Source organism: Mastomys coucha, unplaced genomic scaffold (genome assembly GCF_008632895.1).
Source record: "Mastomys coucha isolate ucsf_1 unplaced genomic scaffold, UCSF_Mcou_1 pScaffold15, whole genome shotgun sequence".
In the NCBI taxonomy this organism is placed as follows: domain Eukaryota; kingdom Metazoa; phylum Chordata; class Mammalia; order Rodentia; family Muridae; genus Mastomys; species Mastomys coucha.
In genome coordinates, this window is record NW_022196897.1 from 105,680,107 (window position 1) to 105,701,106 (window position 21,000).

The 21,000-nt window shown below is 47.5% G+C and overlaps 1 protein-coding gene across 4 annotated transcripts in view; it reads left to right on the plus strand.

The window, feature by feature from the left end:
* The window catches only part of Capn3 (calpain 3), a 47,077-nt gene extending 29,806 nt beyond the window's left edge, over positions 1–17,271 (plus strand). For 2 of the 4 annotated variants that reach the window (XM_031371604.1, XM_031371606.1), the window contains 17 exons: positions 1,024–1,109; positions 3,099–3,176; positions 3,872–4,032; positions 7,260–7,429; positions 7,711–7,722; positions 8,319–8,527; positions 9,408–9,444; positions 11,629–11,646; positions 13,250–13,363; positions 14,107–14,184; positions 14,544–14,601; positions 14,686–14,750; positions 15,153–15,221; positions 15,302–15,380; positions 15,525–15,641; positions 16,436–16,494; positions 16,822–17,271. In XM_031371604.1, coding sequence (XP_031227464.1) covers positions 1,024–1,109; positions 3,099–3,176; positions 3,872–4,032; positions 7,260–7,429; positions 7,711–7,722; positions 8,319–8,527; positions 9,408–9,444; positions 11,629–11,646; positions 13,250–13,363; positions 14,107–14,184; positions 14,544–14,601; positions 14,686–14,750; positions 15,153–15,221; positions 15,302–15,380; positions 15,525–15,641; positions 16,436–16,494; positions 16,822–16,848 — 1,437 coding nt within the window. In that variant the 3' untranslated portion in view covers positions 16,849–17,271. The remainder of the gene's footprint in view (positions 1–1,023; positions 1,110–3,098; positions 3,177–3,871; positions 4,033–7,259; positions 7,430–7,710; positions 7,723–8,318; positions 8,528–9,407; positions 9,445–11,628; positions 11,647–13,249; positions 13,364–14,106; positions 14,185–14,543; positions 14,602–14,685; positions 14,751–15,152; positions 15,222–15,301; positions 15,381–15,524; positions 15,642–16,435; positions 16,495–16,821) is intronic. The other 2 variants (XM_031371607.1, XM_031371605.1) reach the window with 1 other exon arrangement.
* Positions 17,272–21,000: the final 3,729 nt, after the last annotated feature.

Sequence of the window (21,000 nt, forward strand, 5' to 3'; positions counted from 1 at the left end):
GCTGTAGTATGCAATTGGACAGGTTGTGTCCTGAAAAAAAAAAAAAAATGGCCCAAGAGAGGCAGTGTCTGCATCCCCCGCTGTACACGACTGGAGAATAGGGCATCTTTTTCTAATTGGTCCATTGAGAGGAGGAGTCTGTAGTTTCGCCACCAGGGTCCTGTCTTAAATCACCCACACAGGGCTGGTGAGATGGCTCAGCGGGTAAGAGCACTGACTGCTCTTCCAAAGGTCCTGAGTTCAAATCCCAGTAACCACATGGTGGCTCACAACCACCCGTAAAGAGGTCTGAAGCCCCCTTCTGGAGTGTCTGAAGACAGCTACAGTGTACTTACATATAATAAATAAATCTTTAAAAAAAAAAAAATCACCCACACAGCACTCACTGCGAAAGTCTGAAGACTTTAGCTCAAACCTGGAACACACAGTAGAAGGAAAGGATTGACTCCAAAAAGTTGTCTTCTGTTGTCCACATGTGCACTGAGGCACGTGCACACACATCCTCACATCACACACACACACACAAACACACACATGCATGCATGCATATACACATTAAATATAAATAAGGGCAGGAGAGGGGGCTCTGCAGTTAAGACCATTTATTGTTCTTCCAGAGGACCTGAGTTTGGGTCCCAGCACCATCAGGTTACTTACAACCACCTCTAACTCTAGTACCAGGGGTTCTGAGAACCCCTGGCCTGCTTAGGCACTTGAAGGCATGTGGTGCCCATAAACTCACATGAGTAAACATACATTCACATAAATAAAAAGAATAAAGTCTAACAGAAATACTTACTATGTTTCTAAAGCCTCATCATAAATGTTTATCTCCCTCCACCAGCACCTACAATAGCCAGATGCTTTACCCTCTCTGCAAGCTTCTGGTTGGTCCACCTGGCCAGGACCAGGCAGGCAACCTTTATACAGGATTCTCTCAGCTTCTACTCAGCCCTCAGACCAAGTCAGATGCCCATCTTTCCAAACTTGCTTGAGCTTCAGAGCTGTGTCTCTTTGCCCCAGGCCCTGTTCAAAGGTGAGAAGGTGAAGCTGGTGCGGCTGCGGAACCCCTGGGGCCAAGTGGAGTGGAACGGCTCTTGGAGTGACGGGTGAGGCAGGCCACGGGCGGGCAACAGAGCCTGGCGCCACAATGGGTTGAGTACCGAACCATGAGAGTATTGTTGGTACTGGTGAAAGATTACCCTCAAAGCAGTGACCTGCAGAGGACACTGGTGTGGGCTCCTCAAAAGAGCAGGAGGTGAAAGCAGGGGAGCCGGGGATTTGGTGAGCATGATGGTGCTTATAGGCTTGAGGGGAATGGTTCTAGAAGCCTCTATCAGGGTTCTGAACTAAACAGGCAAATCCCTTCTTAGTGTCCCCTTTACGGCACCTACAGAGCGAAAGCAGTACCTACTGTGTCCAGGTGGCCCTTACGAGGGGTAAAGGTGACAGCTGGGGAAAGCACTTAACTGAGACCAAAAGAGCCTCTCCTTGGCTGCCCACATACAAAACCCCTCAAGACCCGTGAAAGAATTTTATTGCTTTTCTCTGAAAAGAACAGACTCGGAACAAGACAACCACCATGGAGAAATTATCTCAAAGGTTTCAAAACTTTACAAGCCCCTCTAGAGTTCTCTCAGTCACTGAGGCCAAGTTGTCCTGCTAAGTGACAGGCAGCCCCCTGGGTTTGAACCCTAAAACTCAACAGTGGAAAGGCCCACACCCAGGCCTTGTGCAGCTCTGTTCTTACAGACTTCTGTACATAGCAATGTATGGCCACTCCTGGCTCTTTTTGGTCACACATTCATTCACTCAGCCAGTGTTTATTCATCACCTACCAACTAGGAGGCACAGGGCTAAGTACTGAGGTAGTCTGTGAATAATTCACCTCTTAGTAGGCACACAAGATGCTGAACGTGGGCTTGCCACCTCCTGCATCCTGATGTATCCCTCACCCTTGTCACTCATCCAAATGGCAGATCCATTCTTGCAGCTGACTATCTAGGGATATAGAGAGAGGAATACAGAAACACCGACTTGTTCCTGTGGGTTAGGGTTCAGGGGCGGGATCAGACTTTGGGTGGGATGGGAAGTTACCTTGGCTACCTGGAGGTATTGCTGTGTGAACATTGCTCTGTGCTGTGGGAGGCCCTCAGTACCTCATCTCTTCCACTGGCCCAAGTCACCCACGACGACCTTGCTGTGTTTCCAGACTAACTCGGTGCCTGGACACACTTCCTGCTGACTCCTCTCTCTCTTAGGGGCTGCCGCGTGGGGGCGTGTCTCTCAGAAATCTCCACCCCCAACTCCCAGCACACCCGAAACCCCATTTAGCTTAATTCTAGCCCAGCCTGAGACATAAATGTGCTTCCTTGCTTTCTTTGGAGAGGAGAAAAGAGTAAGAAGCAGCCAGTCTTAGAAACAGTGCCGGGTTGTTTTCCTGTTACATGATCTTTTTTTTTTTGGTTTGTTTTTAGAGACAGGGTTTCTCTGTATATCCCTGGCTGTCCTGGAACTCACTCTGTAGACCAGGCTGGCCTAGAACTCAGAAATCCGCCTGCCTCTGCCTCCCAAGTGCTGGGATTAAAGGCGTGTGCCACCACCACCAGGCTACATGATCTTTTCTTAGCAACTCGGTGGTCAGCAAGCTAACAGTTTCGACGAGTTATTTCATGAATTCATCATAGCTCCTAGACAGATGATGTAGTCATTTCCCTTCTGCAGCTGAGGAAGTCAAAGGTGATAGGTCAAGTGTCATGTCTAAGGATGATATACAGCTGACTGTGACCAAAAGAGAATCCCAGTTTGCCTACTTGCAGATTCAGTCTCTTAATGAGGAGGCTAGAAGATTCAGTCAGAGACAGTCAAGCTTTTGTGAACCCAAATAAGGGGCTTGGTCTTAGTACTGAAGATGGTGGGAATTTCGTACAGGCCTCGCACTGACGGCAGCAGGCCACAGCTGCATTTTGATGGCTCATACTGGCTGTGGTCTGGCTATAGGCTTCTCCAGCTTTGTATTTCTCTGATCTTCTGTCCCAGCCCACATCAGACCTCTCCTTCTTCCCCCTCCTTTCTTAATCCCTCCGTTTTCTTACCAGTTGGAAGGACTGGAGCTTTGTGGACAAAGATGAGAAGGCCCGTCTACAGCACCAGGTTACCGAGGATGGAGAGTTCTGGTAAGTTCATGACCCAGGCAGGGAGGTGAGATCTCAGTTCCCAGTCAGAAGCCACCAGGTTCCATCTTTGGTACATCTTGGCCCTGTTTTCCCATTGGGGCTCAAGGCCCAGCAAAGATGAAGTTCTGAAAAGAGAGTGCCAGGTCATGGCAGTGACTGAGCTCAGACCCAGGCCCTCCCATGGCAGCGCTTGTTCCAGCAGCTACCCTTGGGCACTGGCCCTGACGTGGCTCTCTTCTGAACCAAGGGGCTTTTGTTACCTGATACCCGGTGCCAGCCTTATTCTGGTCATGTCAGCCTTCTGAGTCTCAGCTGACAACAGCGTCTCCTGTGATGCCTTTGGTGCCCTCTGGACCCAGACGCATCTATCTATGATGTCATCAGCCTTAAGACTATCTTTTCCCAAGTGACGACGAATGAGGAGTCATGACCATAAGACACGGGGAGAGTGTGAGATAGATATGTCAGAAGTGGCAGTGCCAGGCACACACCTGTAAGTCCATCATTTGGGAGACAGAGGCAGGAGGGTTCAAAGTCAAGGTCAACCAAGACTTCAGGATGAAATTCTGTCTCTCGAAAGCAGTCGAACAAGCAAAGTGACATCAGGGTCTTCTGGGGGACTTTATTGTGCTGTATTAGCCCTTGAGTGTTCCCTTCCTCAGCCTGTGTGAGTTTCTTGTCTTTCAACCTCTCAGGATGTCGTATGATGACTTTGTCTACCACTTCACGAAGCTGGAGATCTGCAACCTCACAGCTGACGCCCTGGAGTCCGACAAGCTTCAGACCTGGACAGTGTCTGTGAACGAGGGCCGCTGGGTGAGAGGCTGTTCTGCTGGAGGCTGCCGGAACTTCCCAGGTGGGAGAGCCTCTGGATGGGAGAAGGTCTAGGCAGAGCTCACCCCAAGCAGAAGAACACTAGCTATCATTGACTGAGCCCGTCCCAATCTTGAGGAATGCACTGCCTTATTAAAGCCTCCTCGGGCTTTAATGAAGGAAGGAAACATGCTGAGGAACCTCCAATAGGGAGCTTGTAGCAACTCCCTGCTACCTTTGCTGGCAGCAAATACTGAAGCAGGAAACTCTGAGAATATCACGTCAATCCTGTTGAAGGTATATTTGAGGACCTGGCAGCTACTGCATTAGTCCAAGGCAGAGATGCTGAATGCATGTCCAAGTCAGTGGCTTCAGAGATGGAGGGGAGAATTCAGATTTGGGCAAGGAAGAACGAGTGGTACCGAGGGTCCCAGTACAATGACCTGGGCAGATGAGTCCACACTGTAATATAAATGACACAGAACAAAAGTTGGTGTGTGGTTTCTATGTGGTTGGCTGTGGAGTTACAGTAAGAGGAGTTTAGTTTATGATGTGAAGAGTTTGAGGCACATATGGACTGCCATGGTAAAGATTTGTAATCGAGAACTGAAGTCATCTACATCTTAGAGTAGACTTAGTTATATGATAAAAACTCAATGAAGACGACAGAGAGAAGGTTCAGCCTATAAAGAACTTTCCTGATAAACTGAGTCTGGATCTTCAGACCCCACAAAAGTCAGGCCCACTATGTAGTATGTTCATCATTCTAGTGATGGGAAATGGAGACAGGAGAATCCCAGAAGCTCAGGGGCCAGTTAGCCCAGCACACACATCAGCAGACAACAGAGACTTCTAAACAAAATGGAAGGAGAGGACAGATGCTCAACATTGCCCTTTGACCTCCATGCTCCTGCCATGCATGCACCTGCTTTCACACACCAAAACACACACACCATAAACACACAAGACTCAGTATTTTATGATGAAAATTGAGTAAAAAAAAAATGAGAAGAAAAGAGTGGTAGAGAAACTGAGCTTAGTCAGATAGCTCAGGTGTCATTGGATTGTAGGGGTCAGTTAGAAAGTAGAAGTCATACCAGGACCAGGCTTCCGTAGTACACTCCCTTAATCCCCACCTGGAAGGCAGAGGCAGGCAGATCTCTGAAGCCAGCCTGAGCTTCAGAGAGTTTCAGGACAGCCAGGGCTACACAGAGGAACTCTGTCTCTGGGGGGTTGGGGAGGGGGGAGAAAAGAAAAGGAAAGGAAAGAAGAGAAAAGAAAAGAGAGAACTCTCTCTCTCTCTCTCTCTCTCTCTCTCTCTCTCTCTCTCTCTCTCTCTCTCTCTCTCACACACACACACACACACACACGCACACAGTGGAGAGGGTCAGATGCCTATGGAAACAGCACAGGTGAATCCAGAGGAGAAACATAAAGCCAGATCCTAGAGACCAGTGACAGTTGAGGAGTAGGCTGAAACGGTAAAACTTAGAGCTATCAGGTGTCAAAGACAATGAACGTTCCGAAAGGACGAGACATAACAGCATTGCACATCCAGACCGTGCAACGCCACCTGCAGAAGCACTGGTCTAGTTTGGGTTTTTGTTGCTGTGGTGAAACACCGAGACCAAAGCAACTTGGGGAGGAAAGGGTTTACTCGGTCTTTCCCATCACTGTTCATCATCGGAAGAATTCAGGAACTCAAACAGGGCAGGAACCTGGAAGCAGATGCTGATGCAGAGGCCATGAAAGGGTTTGCTGTTTACTGGCTTGCTTTTCATGGCTTGCTCAGCCTGATTTCTTACAGAACCCAGGACCACAGGCTTGTCTGCTTACAGCCCAATCTTTTTTCTTTTTTTGAGGCAGAAGTTTCTCTGTATAGTCCTGGCTGTCCTGGAACTCACTCTGTAGACCAGGCTGGCCTCGAACTCAGAAATCTGCCTGCCTCTGCCTCCCAAGTGCTGGAATTAAAGGCATGTACTACCACTGCGCGGCTACAGCCCAGTCTTATGGAGACATTTTATCAATGGCAGAAAGGAGGAAGCTCCCTCCTCTCTGATGACTCTGACTTGTGTCAAGTTGATATAAAACTAGCCAGTACAAGGGTAGGGGTCCCACTCACCAATAATTAGACAAAGGCTTGAATCATACCTTCCATAAATAATTGCCAAGCACCTAGGCACAGGGCATCTTACGGTTGTCTGGAATGGGAAGCAGGCTTTTTTACAGGTAACTTCTTTTCAGTGAGGAGTTTTTATACAACCCTGTGTGTATATGTGTATAAAATAGGTATGCAAATCAACACTTACTGATATTAAGTCATTAAGATATTTACTCGGGAGACTGGGGGTGTAATACAGTTGATAGTATGCTTGCCTAGCATGCATGAAGTTCACCCACACACACAGAGAATAAAACATGCATGGTGGCACATGCCTCTAATCCCAGCATGCAGGATGTAGTCAGGAGAATTGTTGTAAAAAATTAAAAGAAAATAAATTTATTTTATTTTAAAACACTTCATTGGTATACATGTAAGTTTGCCATTTATTTATATGTTAATGATATAGATGCACTTGTTTGTTTTTGCTCAAAAATTTAAATCTTGGGGCTGGTGAGATGGCTCAGCAGTTAAGAGCACCGACTGCTCTTCCAAAGGTCCTGAGTTCAAATCCCAGCCACCACATGGTGGCTCACAACCATCTGTAATGAGATCTGATGCCCTCTTCAGATGTGTCTGAGGAAAGCTACAGTGTACTTACATATAATAAATAAATCTTTTAAAAAAATTAAATCTTGTGGAATATTAGATACCATAGGACACAGAGCATCTTCAACATATTTTTGGAATTGATGAATATTTTGATGTTACAACTGTTAATCTTGAGAATTCCATTTATATAAGTAGTATGAATTGGCAGCAATAACTTAGAGCCATTTCAGAAATTTCTGTGAATTCTGCCCTAGTTCTAAGTCAAAATCCATTTAATGGGAACTGGCAAGATGGCTCAGTGGTAAAGAACTCTTATTGCTCTTTCAGAGGACCTCAGTTCAGTTCCCAGAAACCACATGGTGGCTCTCTTCTGACCTTCATGGGCACCAGACATGCATGTGGTACACAGATATAGGCAAAACACCCATACACACATCAATACAAATCTTAAAGTTCCCTCGTAGGAAACAGAGAAGACCAGTTCCTTGTCTCACTTTCCCTCCTGCCCTTTCTCTAAGAGGTGTATCTGAACATGCATTTCTTTTCTCGGGACACAGACACTTTCTGGACCAACCCCCAGTACCGTCTCAAGCTTCTGGAGGAGGATGATGACCCTGACGACTCTGAGGTGATCTGCAGCTTCCTCGTGGCTCTGATGCAGAAGAATCGGCGCAAGGACCGGAAGCTGGGGGCCAACCTCTTCACCATTGGCTTCGCCATCTACGAGGTATGAAGTTGACCTCAGCTTCAGCACAGGAAACAACATACTTTTCCAGCAGGGAGAACTGGCTTTCATTGTCCCCAGGGACCACAAGGGTTCCTGCTCTCAAGCCCACACATCTGTAACCAGTGTAAATGCCACAGGGGCAGTGGGCAGGACTGAAGCTGGCCAGGTGGGTGGTAGCAGGAGTTAGAGCCTAGAGTCACTCTCATGGTGCTGGCATTCCCTTCTGCCAACTCTGTACCCTTATTCACATCAGAGGTGTTCTTTTTCTATTTTTCTTTCAGGTTCCCAAAGAGGTATAGCAGTGGCAGCGGCCAGCCGTGGTGTGCAGCATTCCTTGGGGGTCCTAAGTCTGTCTGTGGCTCCCTGAGAAGCTTCCTGGTAGGGTTGGTGAGCGAGGCTGATAGGAGGGTACCATGCCTGTAATGTAGGTTTTCTCCCTCCCACCAGGAACACCCTGCCCATCAAATGCACAAACCTTCACACACACATTCTTTCATACTCGTGCAAGTATACACTCGCAGAGTTGGGTTGAAGGAGGCTGACTCCTAGAATAGAGTGTTCAGTCAGAGTCCTTCCCCATCTTTGGGGCACTTGTGAGCTTGAGGGATTTGGAATTGAGGATCATCAGTTCTGGTGAGTGGCCCTGTCAAGGAAAGACATAGGCCTGACCTTTATTTCTGAATCCCACTCCTCCCTCCCCCCCAAAAAGAAGAGGAAGTGAGCTGTGGAACTTCTGTCATGTTCAGCAATTTGAGGCCTTAGGAACTGGAAGTAGGTAGGTAAGGACTGTGAAACGAATGACCAAAGAGTTAGGGCCCTTGGAGGGGACTATGAGCAGGTCCACGCAACCCTCCCAAGGGGCTCAGTTCTCTTGGGTTCTTGTCCCCAGATGCACGGGAATAAGCAACACCTGCAGAAGGACTTCTTCTTGTACAATGCCTCCAAGGCCAGAAGCAAAACCTACATCAACATGCGAGAGGTGTCCCAGCGTTTCCGCCTGCCACCCAGCGAGTATGTCATCGTACCCTCCACCTACGAGCCCCACCAGGAGGGGGAGTTCATCCTCCGGGTCTTCTCTGAAAAGAGGAATCTCTCTGAGTGAGTAGCAGCCTGGCTTTCTCTACCTGTCCCTAAGAAGTCACTCATGGGACCCATCCCATAGCCAGGAGGCAGCTGGACCAATTGGACTCTTGGGACACACCCACTGGCCTTTGCCACTCTCCACTCTTGGGCCATTGCTCGGGTTCTCTCAGTCCTTTGATTGCTTTTTACAGCACTGGAGTGAAATCCTGGGGTCTCACAGGTTTAACAAAGTTTCCCAGGCTGGCCTTGAACTCACTCAGATCAGCCTCGAACCTTTGATCCTCCTACCCCAGCCTCCAGAGGAGTTGCAATTATAGCCCTGTGGCACCAGAGCAGCCCACAGATATTTATTAACTCCATTCATCCTGCATTCTACCCCAGTACTCTTCAGAACCTGGGGGTGGTGAAGTAAAGAGATCACAGAAACAGAGACAGAGGGGGTTTGATATCTTCATGGAGCTTAACCCTCTAGGGACAAGGGACAAGGAAACATACATTGTTTTATAGAAACATTAGATTTATAGAAATGATAAGCGAGCGAGGGTAGTTGGAATGTTCGGGAAGCCAGCCAGGCTTCATGTCTGCAGATGGACTGACAGACTCTGCCTCTCTGAGTTCTGTCCCTGGAAGAGGTGCTATGCCTGTTGCTAGGCAGCTGGGCCATGCTTTGAGGGAGCTCTGGGCAACACCAACAAGTAGCTGTGTGCCTGGGCTTTCCTGGGAATAGCGTCTACACGAGGCTGGCTCCTGGGATGAGTGTTTAGTCCCAGGCTCTTTTAGATTTAATCTCAGATCTTTGACCACAAAGAAGCCATGCGACCTGGACAAATTATTGGGGGTGGTTCCTGTTTGTTCCGGGGGATACTGAGATTCCCTATGTTTGTGATTTTCACAGAGAAGCTGAAAATACAATCTCCGTGGATCGGCCAGTGGTAAGTGGTTAGGCTCTTGAACATGAGAAGATATGGGGGTAGGGTCCCATTCTAGCCCGGGCAGGGGCAGTCCAGTGTGCGGGGCAAAAGGAATGATGCTTCTGTTGTGGAACCATTTTGATGGTGTGGACAAGGAGAAAGTATTTTATCAATTAGAGGAGGGCAACTGGATTAGGAAGCGGTGATAAGGGAGGCTGATATCAGATTAAGAGTTTGGATCGCATCTGATTTCTCCCACAGAGAAAAAGGAACTATATAGGTTCAGGACCCAGGGTCAGAACCTGGGTCATTCACCTTCTACCTTGGTGACCTGGTCAAGTTTACAGCTTTCTCGACCCTCTGACTCAGCTTTCTAACTCTGCAAAATGGGGATAATAATGCTGCCCTGGCCATGCTGGTGGGGTTTAGATCTATAAGCTCACAACATGTGAAATGTCTGGTATAGCATGTGCACCACTAGATATCCTTCACGAATGTGGCTTACGTCATTTTTCCAAACATTCGGAGAAGTGGATGAGGTTGTCCCCCCAGCTTTTCACTTGAGAAGGAGGTGGCTCAATGGGGTTAAAGGGCTTCCTTGCACTCCTAGAGGCAGGAAGTGGCAGGTAGGGCTGCAAAAACTCAAGTTTAGATTCTCCTACCTTCGGGCTGCAGAAGTGCCAAGTGTGTGTGTGTGTGCGTGTGTGTTTGTGAGTGTTTCATGTGTGTGTGCGTGTGTGTGTGTGAGTGTTTCTGGAGTGAGGGGTGGGGTGTATTTGAGGAATCTCAGGTCTACCATGGATCTTTGGGCTGTTCTCAGAGTGACTTGACCCAGGACAAACGCCCCACTCAGTACCTTTCAGGTAGTGATTCCCATAATCACAATGCTGACTCTGTGCTAGTGTGGAAACCACTTGCCTTCCTAACCACTGCACATCTTACTTTAGGGCTGGGTTTATCTTGCTCTTCTTCATCCTTTGGATGCTGGAACAAGTGTAGAGTATGTATCAGGAGTTGCTCACTCCAAGACTGACATCCATGGACTGGGATCCTGGCTGAGTGTAGAATGCTTGCCTGGCATCCACAGGGCTCTGGGTTCAATCTAGCACTACTTTAAAGGGGGAGGAGGAAGGCTCACGGGAACTGGCATGTCATGAGTACAGCGGGTCAGTGGAGGGGGTCTGTGTCCCTACATGACTATGTTTGTCAACAGCTTTCAAATAACACTTGGTGGACTGGGTGTGGTGGCACAAGTGGATCTCTGTGATTTCAAGGCCTACAGAGAGAGTTCCAGGACAGCTAGGCCTACACAGAGAAACTCTGTTTGTTTGTTTGTTTTGTGTTTGTTGGTTTTTTGGGGGGGGGTTGTTTGTTTTTGGGTTTTTTTGGTTTTTTTTTTTAAAGACATTGGGTAGTGGCTCAGCTGACTTGCCACAGGACATCACAGGCCCAGTGTAATTGCCAAACCTTCCAATTTTACAAAGGAAGTCCACAAATCTGGAAACACATATGAATCTCCCTGTTACGTTTGCCTAAATATTAAAACAAGATCTCCTTAAAAAAAAATCCTCACTTTCACACAGGTTTGAATGAGCCACATTTTGGCAATCTATTATTATTATTATTACTATTATTATTATTAATTTTTTTGGTTTTTTGAGACAAGGTTTCTCTGTGTATCCCTGGCTGTCCTGGAACTCACTCTGTAGACCAGGCTGACCTCGAATTCAGAAATCCTCCTGCCTCTGCCTCCCAAGTGCTGGGATTAAAGACGTGCGTCATCACTGCCTGGCTCCAGTTTTATTTTTAAGGACTGTCAAGGTCCTTTCCCTCCCAGCAACAGATTTGCAAAACAAAGCATGGCAGCTGTCAGTCTTGGGACATGGTGGGAGAATATTCTTCCTCCTTTGCCCTCTATGTTCTCTAAATAAATCTATTTTATTAATTAATTAATTCATTCATTCATGTATGTGCATGTCCCAAGCACACATGTGAAGGTCAGAGGACAACTTGTGGCAATCAGTTCTCTTCTTTTGCTTTGGGGTTCCCAGGGGTCATGTTTGGGTTGTCAGCCTTGGAGGCAAGTGCCTTTACCCATTTAGTTCCCACTGATTATATTATCTGGACCCCAGAGCCTTGAGCCACTGCCACCCTAGAAACTTGATTTTCACCCATTCCTCATTTACTGTCCCCCTTTCTATGCAGAAAAAGAAAAAAAACAAGGTGAGTGGGCTGGGCACTGTACTTATGAGTTCCATCTGTAACATGTGGTATGTATGTACACATGTGTAACATGTGGCATGTGCATGTATATTTGTATACATGTATGGGTATGCACACACGTGTAACATGTGGCATGTGTATGCTTTTTAAAAGTGAGGGTTCACATTCAGAGAAGCAAAGTGATTTGCCCACACAGTTATCAACTGGGGACATTGGAACCACAGTACCATATATGTCGACTCTGAAACCAGTCTCCCTACACTTCAAAGCTTGTGTTGTCAAGACCTGCATGTGAGTCTATAAACACATGGCTGGTAGAGATGCCCCATGGCTATACCCTGCCTGCTGGTCCGCTCAGACCATCACCTCTGCTTATTCTGAGATCCCCACAAGAGTTATTTGCTTTGGCAAGCGCTGTTGTTTATAAGAGCAAGCTGCGGTCTAAGGAGCCTCCTGGCAGAGCTGCTTACTCTGGTGTTTCCCCTGGGTGACCTGCATGGAAAGAGAGTGGGGTCTCCCTGGCCAGGCTGCTCTTTTAGCTGAGGCTGCTAAGATTGTCTGCACTTTGGCCCCGAGCCCTACTGCTTCCCACCACACCAACACAGGCAGGACTTGGCAGCCACTCTCTAGCTCTTCTGTGGCCCCTGCACTTGCGTGAACATGACCTTAACATGCCTGCCTGCTACTGTAGTACCTTCAGGGTTTGCACAGTAAGCATAGTTTTACCTTCACTAACCATCTGGTTCCACAGAGGCCCTATCAGAAGGGAAAGTCAGGTTTTACCAGGTACAGTAGCAGATGAGTATGAACGGCCAATGAAGGTATTTCTTACATAAGGGTTGGAGGGCTGGCCACTGCAGATGTGCCACAAGCAGCAGATTATGAGAGGTTCCTTGGGGACTGAGGGGCTGGAGCTCTGTTCTCTACTAGGACAGCTTTGAACTCGTGGTCATTCTCTCTGCTAGGGTTACAGTTTGTATGCCACCATGACCAGCCTGAAAGCCTCATTTTTAATGGGTTTGACACTGAATTTCCAGAAGACTTCAGTGTTTTTCCATTTGAAAAGTAAATCCACAAAAATATTTGACAGTCACAGCTTACATCATATGCACTCAACATTCTTAGCACATTTGCATGTTACTTAGGAACACATGAGGAGAAATGAGTGGGTGGGATAAGAGAATGGACCTTCTAGCTTATACAACACAGATGTTTTTAAAAATATGAATAAAACTGAGAAAGAATTGAGGTAGCCTGAGCTACACAGTGGGATTCAGTCCCAAATAAAACAAAACACACCACACACACACACACACACACACACACACACACACACACAAAGAGAGAGAGAGAGAGAGAGAGAGAGAGAGAGAGAGAGAGAGAGCATACATTTTCCAAGGTTCAGAAAGGAGGTTTGGCATCTCATCTCTTCACTTCCATGGCTTGTCAGTGCAGAAATGGGACTTGACTGGAGACTCAGGCTCCTGAGTGACCATTTCCTCCTTAGTGGACAAAGTTGTTTCAGGGGTAGTCTGCCTCTTTTGTCTGCCAGCCTGTAATACTTGCTTCCTTCCTGCCCGCCCCACTTTCCTCCCCTCTCCAGCCCATCATCTTCGTTTCAGACAGAGCAAACAGCAACAAGGAGCTGGGTGTGGACCAGGAGGCAGAGGAGGGCAAAGACAAAACAGGGCCCGATAAACGAGGGGAAGCCCCACAGGTTTCTAAGCATGCAGCATGGATGGGGAGTTTAGCTTGCAGTGGGGGCCCTGCTATGCTCTTGGGGTCCACAGGGGCTATGGTGGTTCCCAGAGGAGGGTCTCTTCAACAATGAGCGGTTTGGAATTGTCCCGCTGACTTTTCCTCCTGGCAAGCTCCTCTGAACTTTGTGGGTATTTCTTGGTAAATGTCTTAAGGTCACTGCCATACCAAACCAGTCCCGGGGTGGGAAGGATATGCTGAGCACAGCCCACCAAAGCGTCCCCAGCCAGGACAATGGGGAACAGGGAAACAAAGGCTGAGACAAGCCAGCTGCAGAGACGAGGCTGAACTCTCTTTATTCAGAGTTGTTGCAAAGGGAGGAAAGAAGGATGGTAGGCAGAACTCCAAGGCCACGCCCTCCATCCAGGAGAACCCATCAGGTGGGGAGGGAGGGGTCCTTTGAGGACTTAGCCGCACAGTAGTGGTTGGAGGACTTGGCCAGAAGTCAGGCTCAAAGCAGCAGAGAAAGTTCTCTCTGGAAGAGAGTCGAGGATGCTGTCTGCATGTTGGCATGGCAAATTTGTCCTTTGACCTGAGGTGCCAGGGCCAGTGAGGCAGAAGTGGGAAGGGCTGTGGAGCCTTTAGAATCCTCACTCCAGCTATGCTACCTACTGTCCTGTGCCACCTACTGTCACTTTTGGGGGCTGTTTGGGACACTGACGCCTGGGTTCCCATAAACCAGTTTCCTTTGTGTCCCCATAGCCACGGCCTGGCCACACAGACCAGGAGAGTGAGGAGCAGCAGCAATTCCGGAACATCTTCAGGCAGATCGCAGGCGACGTATGTATTTCTCTCCTAGCCCACCTCCTCAAGTGACTCCTTGTTTAACAGAGCTCATTTTGGTTTGGGAGAACCAGAGAATGTGTGTTGTGTCACAGAAACCTATGCTTTTGGGTTCTGGACTAACACAACCACTGGGTGGCTCAGAGCCTTCTGGCTGTGAGCTGCTTGCAGCAGTCTAGACAGCTGAGGGTGCAAAAAAACAAAACAAGAAACAACTGAACTCATCTTGTTCAGAAAAGCCCCAGCTTCCCATGGCAGAAGAAAGGATCTCACACATGTGGACAGCCAGGACTTGTCTTGCAAAGCCTGTACCCCACTGGCTTCTCTGCCCTTCAGCATTCTCTTCTCTCCCTCAGGACATGGAGATCTGCGCAGATGAACTCAAGAATGTCCTTAACACAGTGGTGAACAAACGTGAGAGACTCACGCCAGATGTGGGGGATGGGCAGGGGCCTCAGCTGTCTGAAAGCAGCTCCTCACCCTTCTCCATCCCCCCAGACAAGGACCTGAAGACACAAGGATTCACGCTGGAGTCCTGCAGGAGCATGATAGCTCTCATGGATGTATCCTTCCAGTCAGCAAACCTAAGTCTCTGACATCTGCCCATAGGGTCAGGGGAACAGTTGAGGGTGGCCACGCCCAGGGAAAGGCTTACGGGCATCCTAACACAGAGACTCCTGGATGTCTGGCAGAGGCTGGGAAAGGATAATGGGTGGTGGCTACTCATCACCTCTGGCTCTTACCACAGCCTTGAAACCCTGCTTGGCATGCTGCCAAACTTCCTCTGTGAGCTGTAGAGATGGCAGGAACTCTGGTTAAGAAGGGATAAGGATGGAACCTGGCAGGGTCAGGGGCCCTGGTAAAGGCTGCTGGTTTAAATGGCTTCCCTGCATAATACCCTAGACAGCCTTCCCAATTCAGGGGGATTTTACTATGTGCCTGTGGTCCTGACATCTATCCTCCAGACAGATGGCTCTGGGAGACTGAATCTTCAAGAGTTCCATCACCTCTGGAAAAAGATCAAAGCCTGGCAGGTGGGATGAGAGCCTGACATGGGAGTGATGGACAGGGTTAACTGGGGATTAAGTGTGTGATTGTGTCTTTGTATTTTCAGAAAATCTTCAAGCACTATGACACAGACCATTCCGGTACCATCAACAGCTACGAGATGCGAAATGCAGTCAATGATGCAGGTGCTGGGGTGCAGGGGGTACAGGAGGGAGAAAGGGCAACAACATGTAGACCTGAGAGCTAGGGGAAGCAGGAGGGGCTGGGAAAGGAGACTGCAAGCCTGACAACTTCACCCTTTCCTCTCTCTCCCTGCCCCTCCCTCCAAGGCTTCCATCTCAATAGCCAACTCTATGACATCATCACCATGCGCTACGCAGATAAACACATGAACATCGACTTTGACAGCTTCATCTGCTGCTTCGTCAGGCTGGAAGGGATGTTCAGTAAGTGAGGGGCTAACTCCTCAGACCTCTCAAGCCCCTCCAGGCTCCTTCCCCATGGTACAGCCACAGCAATAAGAGCTCAGCCTGACAGTTGCCCACCAAGGCTATTCATCAGCCATTACTCCCTGAAGGCCAAGAAAAGGATGGCAAAGGGAGAGATGCAGGTTATATTCTGCATGGATTTGTGTGAAAGGATAGCACTCAAGACAGAGGCGTCTTAAATTACAGATCTGAGCTGGGTGGTAGTGGCGCATGCCTTTAATCCCAGCACTTGGGAGGCAGGGGCAGGCGGATTTCTGAGTTTGAGGCCAGCCTGGTCTACAGAGTGAGTTCCAGGACAGCCAGGGCTATACAGAGAAACCGTCTCGAAAAACCAAAAAAAAAACCAAAACAACAACAAAAAATTACAGATCTGAGCACTCAGATGATGCTCACTTGTGATCCTAGCAGTTAGGTAGGAGAGGTAGGAGGGTTATGAATTCAAGGCCAGCCTGGGGCTACTTGGAGAGACCTTGTTTCAATAATAAAACAAGGGCTGTCAAGATGGCTCAGCTGTGTGGGCCTGGTGGTCTGAGTTTAATGGCCGAAACTCATAGGGTGGAAGGAGAACCAATCCCAGAGTTACCCCTCTGACCTCTACATTTGTTCTGTGCCCACATGCATACAATAATAAATTCTTCAAGAAGCAAACACAAGTAAACTAAGCCAAAACCCTAAAAAAAAAAAGAGTGGGAAGTGACAAAAGCAAGAAAAGAGGAGTGTAGGACTAGCATTTGCCTTCTGCTTTCCCACAGGAGCTTTTAACGCATTTGACAAGGATGGAGATGGCATCATCAAACTGAATGTACTTGAGGTAAGCGCAACACACACACAGCACATCCTCTGCAGAGAACCCAAGGTGGAAGGAATGAGACAGACCGAACCCAGTGTGCTTCTCACTCTCAGGACTGGAACTTGAAAGGGAACCTGGTGAAGGTTTCCATTCGATTCCTGGGGTGGGTGTACCATGACAGGGCCTTGCCCCGCCCCCAAGTTGCACTAGGAAAGACCCAGGGAAAAGGAGCAGGCTGCTCCTTTAAGACTCACCCCTTTCTCCTTCCCAGCGCAAGCAGTTCCTAAGGGTGATGGGCAGGCACCTCTTTGCTTGTTTTTGTACTGATCTCGGGGTTTCTTCTTCCAGTGGCTGCAGCTTACCATGTATGCCTGAACCAGACTGAGTTGTTAAGATCAACCAGGATTCCATCTCAACACAACACAGCTAGAACCACAAAGGACCCAGCAGGTGCACCTCCCCCAAACCTAGGGGGCGTGTTGCTTCTCCACCTTGCCCCAGGCCTTGGTGCACAGCCTGATGCCACCTGAAGTGTCTGGCTTGCTGGGAGGTCTGCAGATTCTGAAACTGTCTACTTAGCTTGTACTGGCACCTGTAGATGGCTCTCATTCACCGAGCCCGGTCACCACCTGCACTCAGTTCTGCCAGTTTTAGGGTGGGTCTACTCTGGGGTCAACAGAGCCTGGATATCTGACAAAAATGTAGCTACATTCTGAAAGAAGCTATCTAAATAAAGGCACGCGCATGGCTGGTTCCACCATTCTCCTTATTAGCATTTCCCAGCCACAGCATGACTGAGCATCTTCTGGTCATATTTCATGTATCACCTCCACAAAGATCTAGTTTGGGGATAGGGAGATGGTTGAGTAGATACAGGTCTATACAACCATGAGGACCCAAGTGCAGATCCCTAAAAGCCAAATGTGGTAGCTTACACCTATAACTACAGTAATGGAGGGCAATGACAAGGGAAATTCTGCAGGCCCACTGGTCAGTCAAGCCAAAAGGATAAAGTTTGGTGACAGAGAGCCTGTAAGGATATGGTGAAGGGACTGGGGCAATCGCTTACGGGGTAAAAATGAGTCCAGAGCCCACACAAATGTAAATACTTGTTGGAGTGATCACCCATCTGTACTTGTATCCCAAGGGGACCAGAGAAAGATTACTGACAAAAAAACCAATTAGCTAGACTAGCTGACCTGGCAAGCTGTGGGTTCAACTGAGAGACCCAGGCCTTAGTGTCGACAGTGGAACATGATCAAGGTAGAAGTAACATCAACCTGACCTCCAAGCACGCACACAGATATAAAGGAAATACCCAAGTCTATCTTACCTCCACTCCTGCACACATCACAGAGAAAACCTTTTTTAGCCTATGTACATACCTGGCCCTGTCAGGTATTGGAAGGGTTGGGTCTGGTTAGTGTTGGCATATTTTCTTCTCTAATGTTTTGAGTTTCTATACCACTCCTCCCTTCCAACTCTTATTCCACCTTTATCCCTTCCAATCCACCAACATTAGATAGGAGATAAAGGTTAGAGGGGAAAGGGGCATAGACCTCTTTAAGACTAGTTCCTGCTGATTAGGGGTGTTGGGTTCCTTGGGGCAAGTCCAATCTTTATCAACAGGCTATTTCCAACTTCTTGTCTCTTTGTTCATGACTTGACAAACCACAACAGAAACCAGGAGCAGGAGGGGGAAGCTGCAGCCTCCACAGGCCCTTTAAGGGCTCTTCAACTTATATCCTCTCCAGAATTAATTTGCAGCTGGCAAAGCCATGCCCTTGCTAGTGCATGGAGCAAATCGTACTCGCCTGCGGTGAAGCAGCCTCTTATACATCTGGGATTAAAACAAAAGCATATTCACATAGCATAACTGGGTTTCTAAAGCAACCAAAATCCTCACTACAGGTTAGTGTATTCATGGGAAACAAAGCCCTAGTTTCAGGATAGAATAATGGGAAATACAAATAAAATCAAAGATTACTTGTAATTTTGTTTTATGTGTATGGGTGTTTTGTCTGCATGTCTGGTGCCCACTGAGGTCAGAAGAGCACATCCAATTCCCTAAAAGTGGAAGCTATCGATAGTTGTGAATGTCATGTGGGTGCTGGGAGCCAACCCAGGTCCTCTAGAAGAGCAGTCTCTATGCCCCTGACCATCCCTCCAGTCCCACTACTTCTAATTCTTGAGCACAGGGACCACCCAGATATTTTCCAAGATCACTGGTGTAGAACACACAGGAATGGGGGTAACATTACTATGTAGGAAACTGAGAAACAGACAATTTAAGATCAAATAAATGAAAACAGGAAGGTTCCGTGACCAGAGTGCAATGCAGGAGATGTGATTTTCTTTTTCATCCTAGCTCTGCTCACTGGCCTGCCCGACATTAAACAATCCTCACGGCACATACACAAACACGTTTCCTGGCCACTGTTTTGTTCTTTATGCCCAAATGAAAAAGGCCAATTCATGAATATGCAGACAAATAACAAGATGAACACTTAGTAAAAGTTCTTTATTTTCTTCTTGTATTTGCTTTATATCTCACTTACAAAGTTATGAAGTTCACAGCTTTTATACCAAAATGTAAGAAGGCTGTTTAGAAATATCTTTGCAGTCAAATGTCACCTGACATTTCTTCTAATCCACATTGGAAAACTGAGGTTCAGGGTAGCTCCGGGCATCTACTTCCCCCACAGCCTTTTCTTCTCCACTCTCTGTCCCCACAGAGCTACTCCTTGGCTGGTCTAAGCTGGTCTGGGCCATGTCCTTGGGGTTTGGTTTAAACAAAGTTTCCTACCCAGGTGAGACCCACCACAACTTCCTCCTTTCCTTCCTATCAGGCCACCTCTCTCAAATCCAAGGCTCTCAATGATAGGACATGGGTGAACCACCACCACAAGGATGGCAAGGAAAGTCTTTACAGTAATTCCAGAACTCTCCTTGAAGCAACAGGAACAAATCTGCTAAGTAAGCATATGCGAATTTAAGCAAACCTACTTACTGTTCAAACCCCACTTTACAATATATTTCAATTTCCTCCTCAACAAATTATCTTCCATAGAATACCGTGCCATTCTTTAAGTGTGCACCTACACTCAGCAACTCAGCCACATGCCCATGTCCTCAAGTTGTGCCATGATAATCTACCAGGAAAACAAACAAACAAACAACAACAACAACAACAAAACCTTTGCGGGCAACAATCACTTCAACAATAAAAGTGTTGCCTTGGACTCTGTGTTCATGAATTCAAACCTTCAACTGCTAACTCTCCCAGGAACAGCAACGAGTGTAATGCTTATGACAATGTCCAAAGCTCATGTCAGGACATGTTTTTGATCCTTTTTTAAATTTGCTCTGTTTACAGACTAGCAGAGTGTGCTAAAATGTGTTTTGAACCTATGTCAAAACTTTCAAAATAATTGAAAGCACCTGGTATTTTAGAAGAACTGAAAATACACATAAAAGAGATTTTAAAAGATTTTCACTGCTTTGAGCTGTGGCAATTTAAAAAAAAAAAATCAACATTACAAATGACCTTTAAGTAACTTGTAAGAAATGTCTTGGGTTTTGTCAGATTATTAGTTAGTTTCCTTCCTTCAACAAAAAAAATCAAACCAAAGTCAGCACAGACAGAGCTGCCCTTCTGAGGGGAACTGGAGGCTGATCGTGAACAACAGACATCACGAATGGCCTAAGAAGTACGCACAGTTCTGCCTCCTATAGGCAGCTCTGTTGAGGAGCCAAGACACTCAGGGGTCTTCGTTTTCAGAACACACTAGGTCTGGGGAACAGTGACCCAATGTCAAAAACAATTCTACCTGTGCTTGAACTCATTACATTGTTTCCAAGAAACCCCTGCAAAACAAGGAAACCCAAGTGCAGGTGCCCGTGCATACACAACTAAGCAGGCAGACATGAGCACACAATGCTACCAAGGGAAGCTCAGATCAGTTTGTACTAATCCTATCAGTGCATGCCCTCAAACATTCCTCAATACGGTCAACACCTTACAGTCTTCTTCCTTGATGCATAAGGTCCCACCATCTCATCACTTTGCATATTCCCTTTGGTGAACAGGGAACCGGAGCTTCCTTAGCATGCCGCCCCAGGGAATGATGCAGGGTTAGCAGTAAACTCAAGTGAACTTTCCTAACAAATCACCAGACCCACAAAAGTGTGGCTCCTCTGCACACCCTCACAGGAAGCGGAGGTGAGAAGTGGGAAAGGGTTCTTAATCTCATAACTATCTGCTCTGCATCACACAACAGTTCTCTTCACATCTAAGCCATGTGGTCAACAAAAATTTTCCCACACAATAGGCCACATGTGGAGAGCTTGTGGCCACTCATGAACTGGTATCAGTTCCTAGATTAGTTCTTAACATTTTCTGAGTCCAGTAAGAATTACTGGAACCTTTCTGGGGTGGGGGTGGGGTGGGGGGTAGGAGGAGAAGACCTGCCTACAACCTCTATCAATTCCTGGCAGAGCCTATGGGGAGGTCTGATCAGGCCAGGG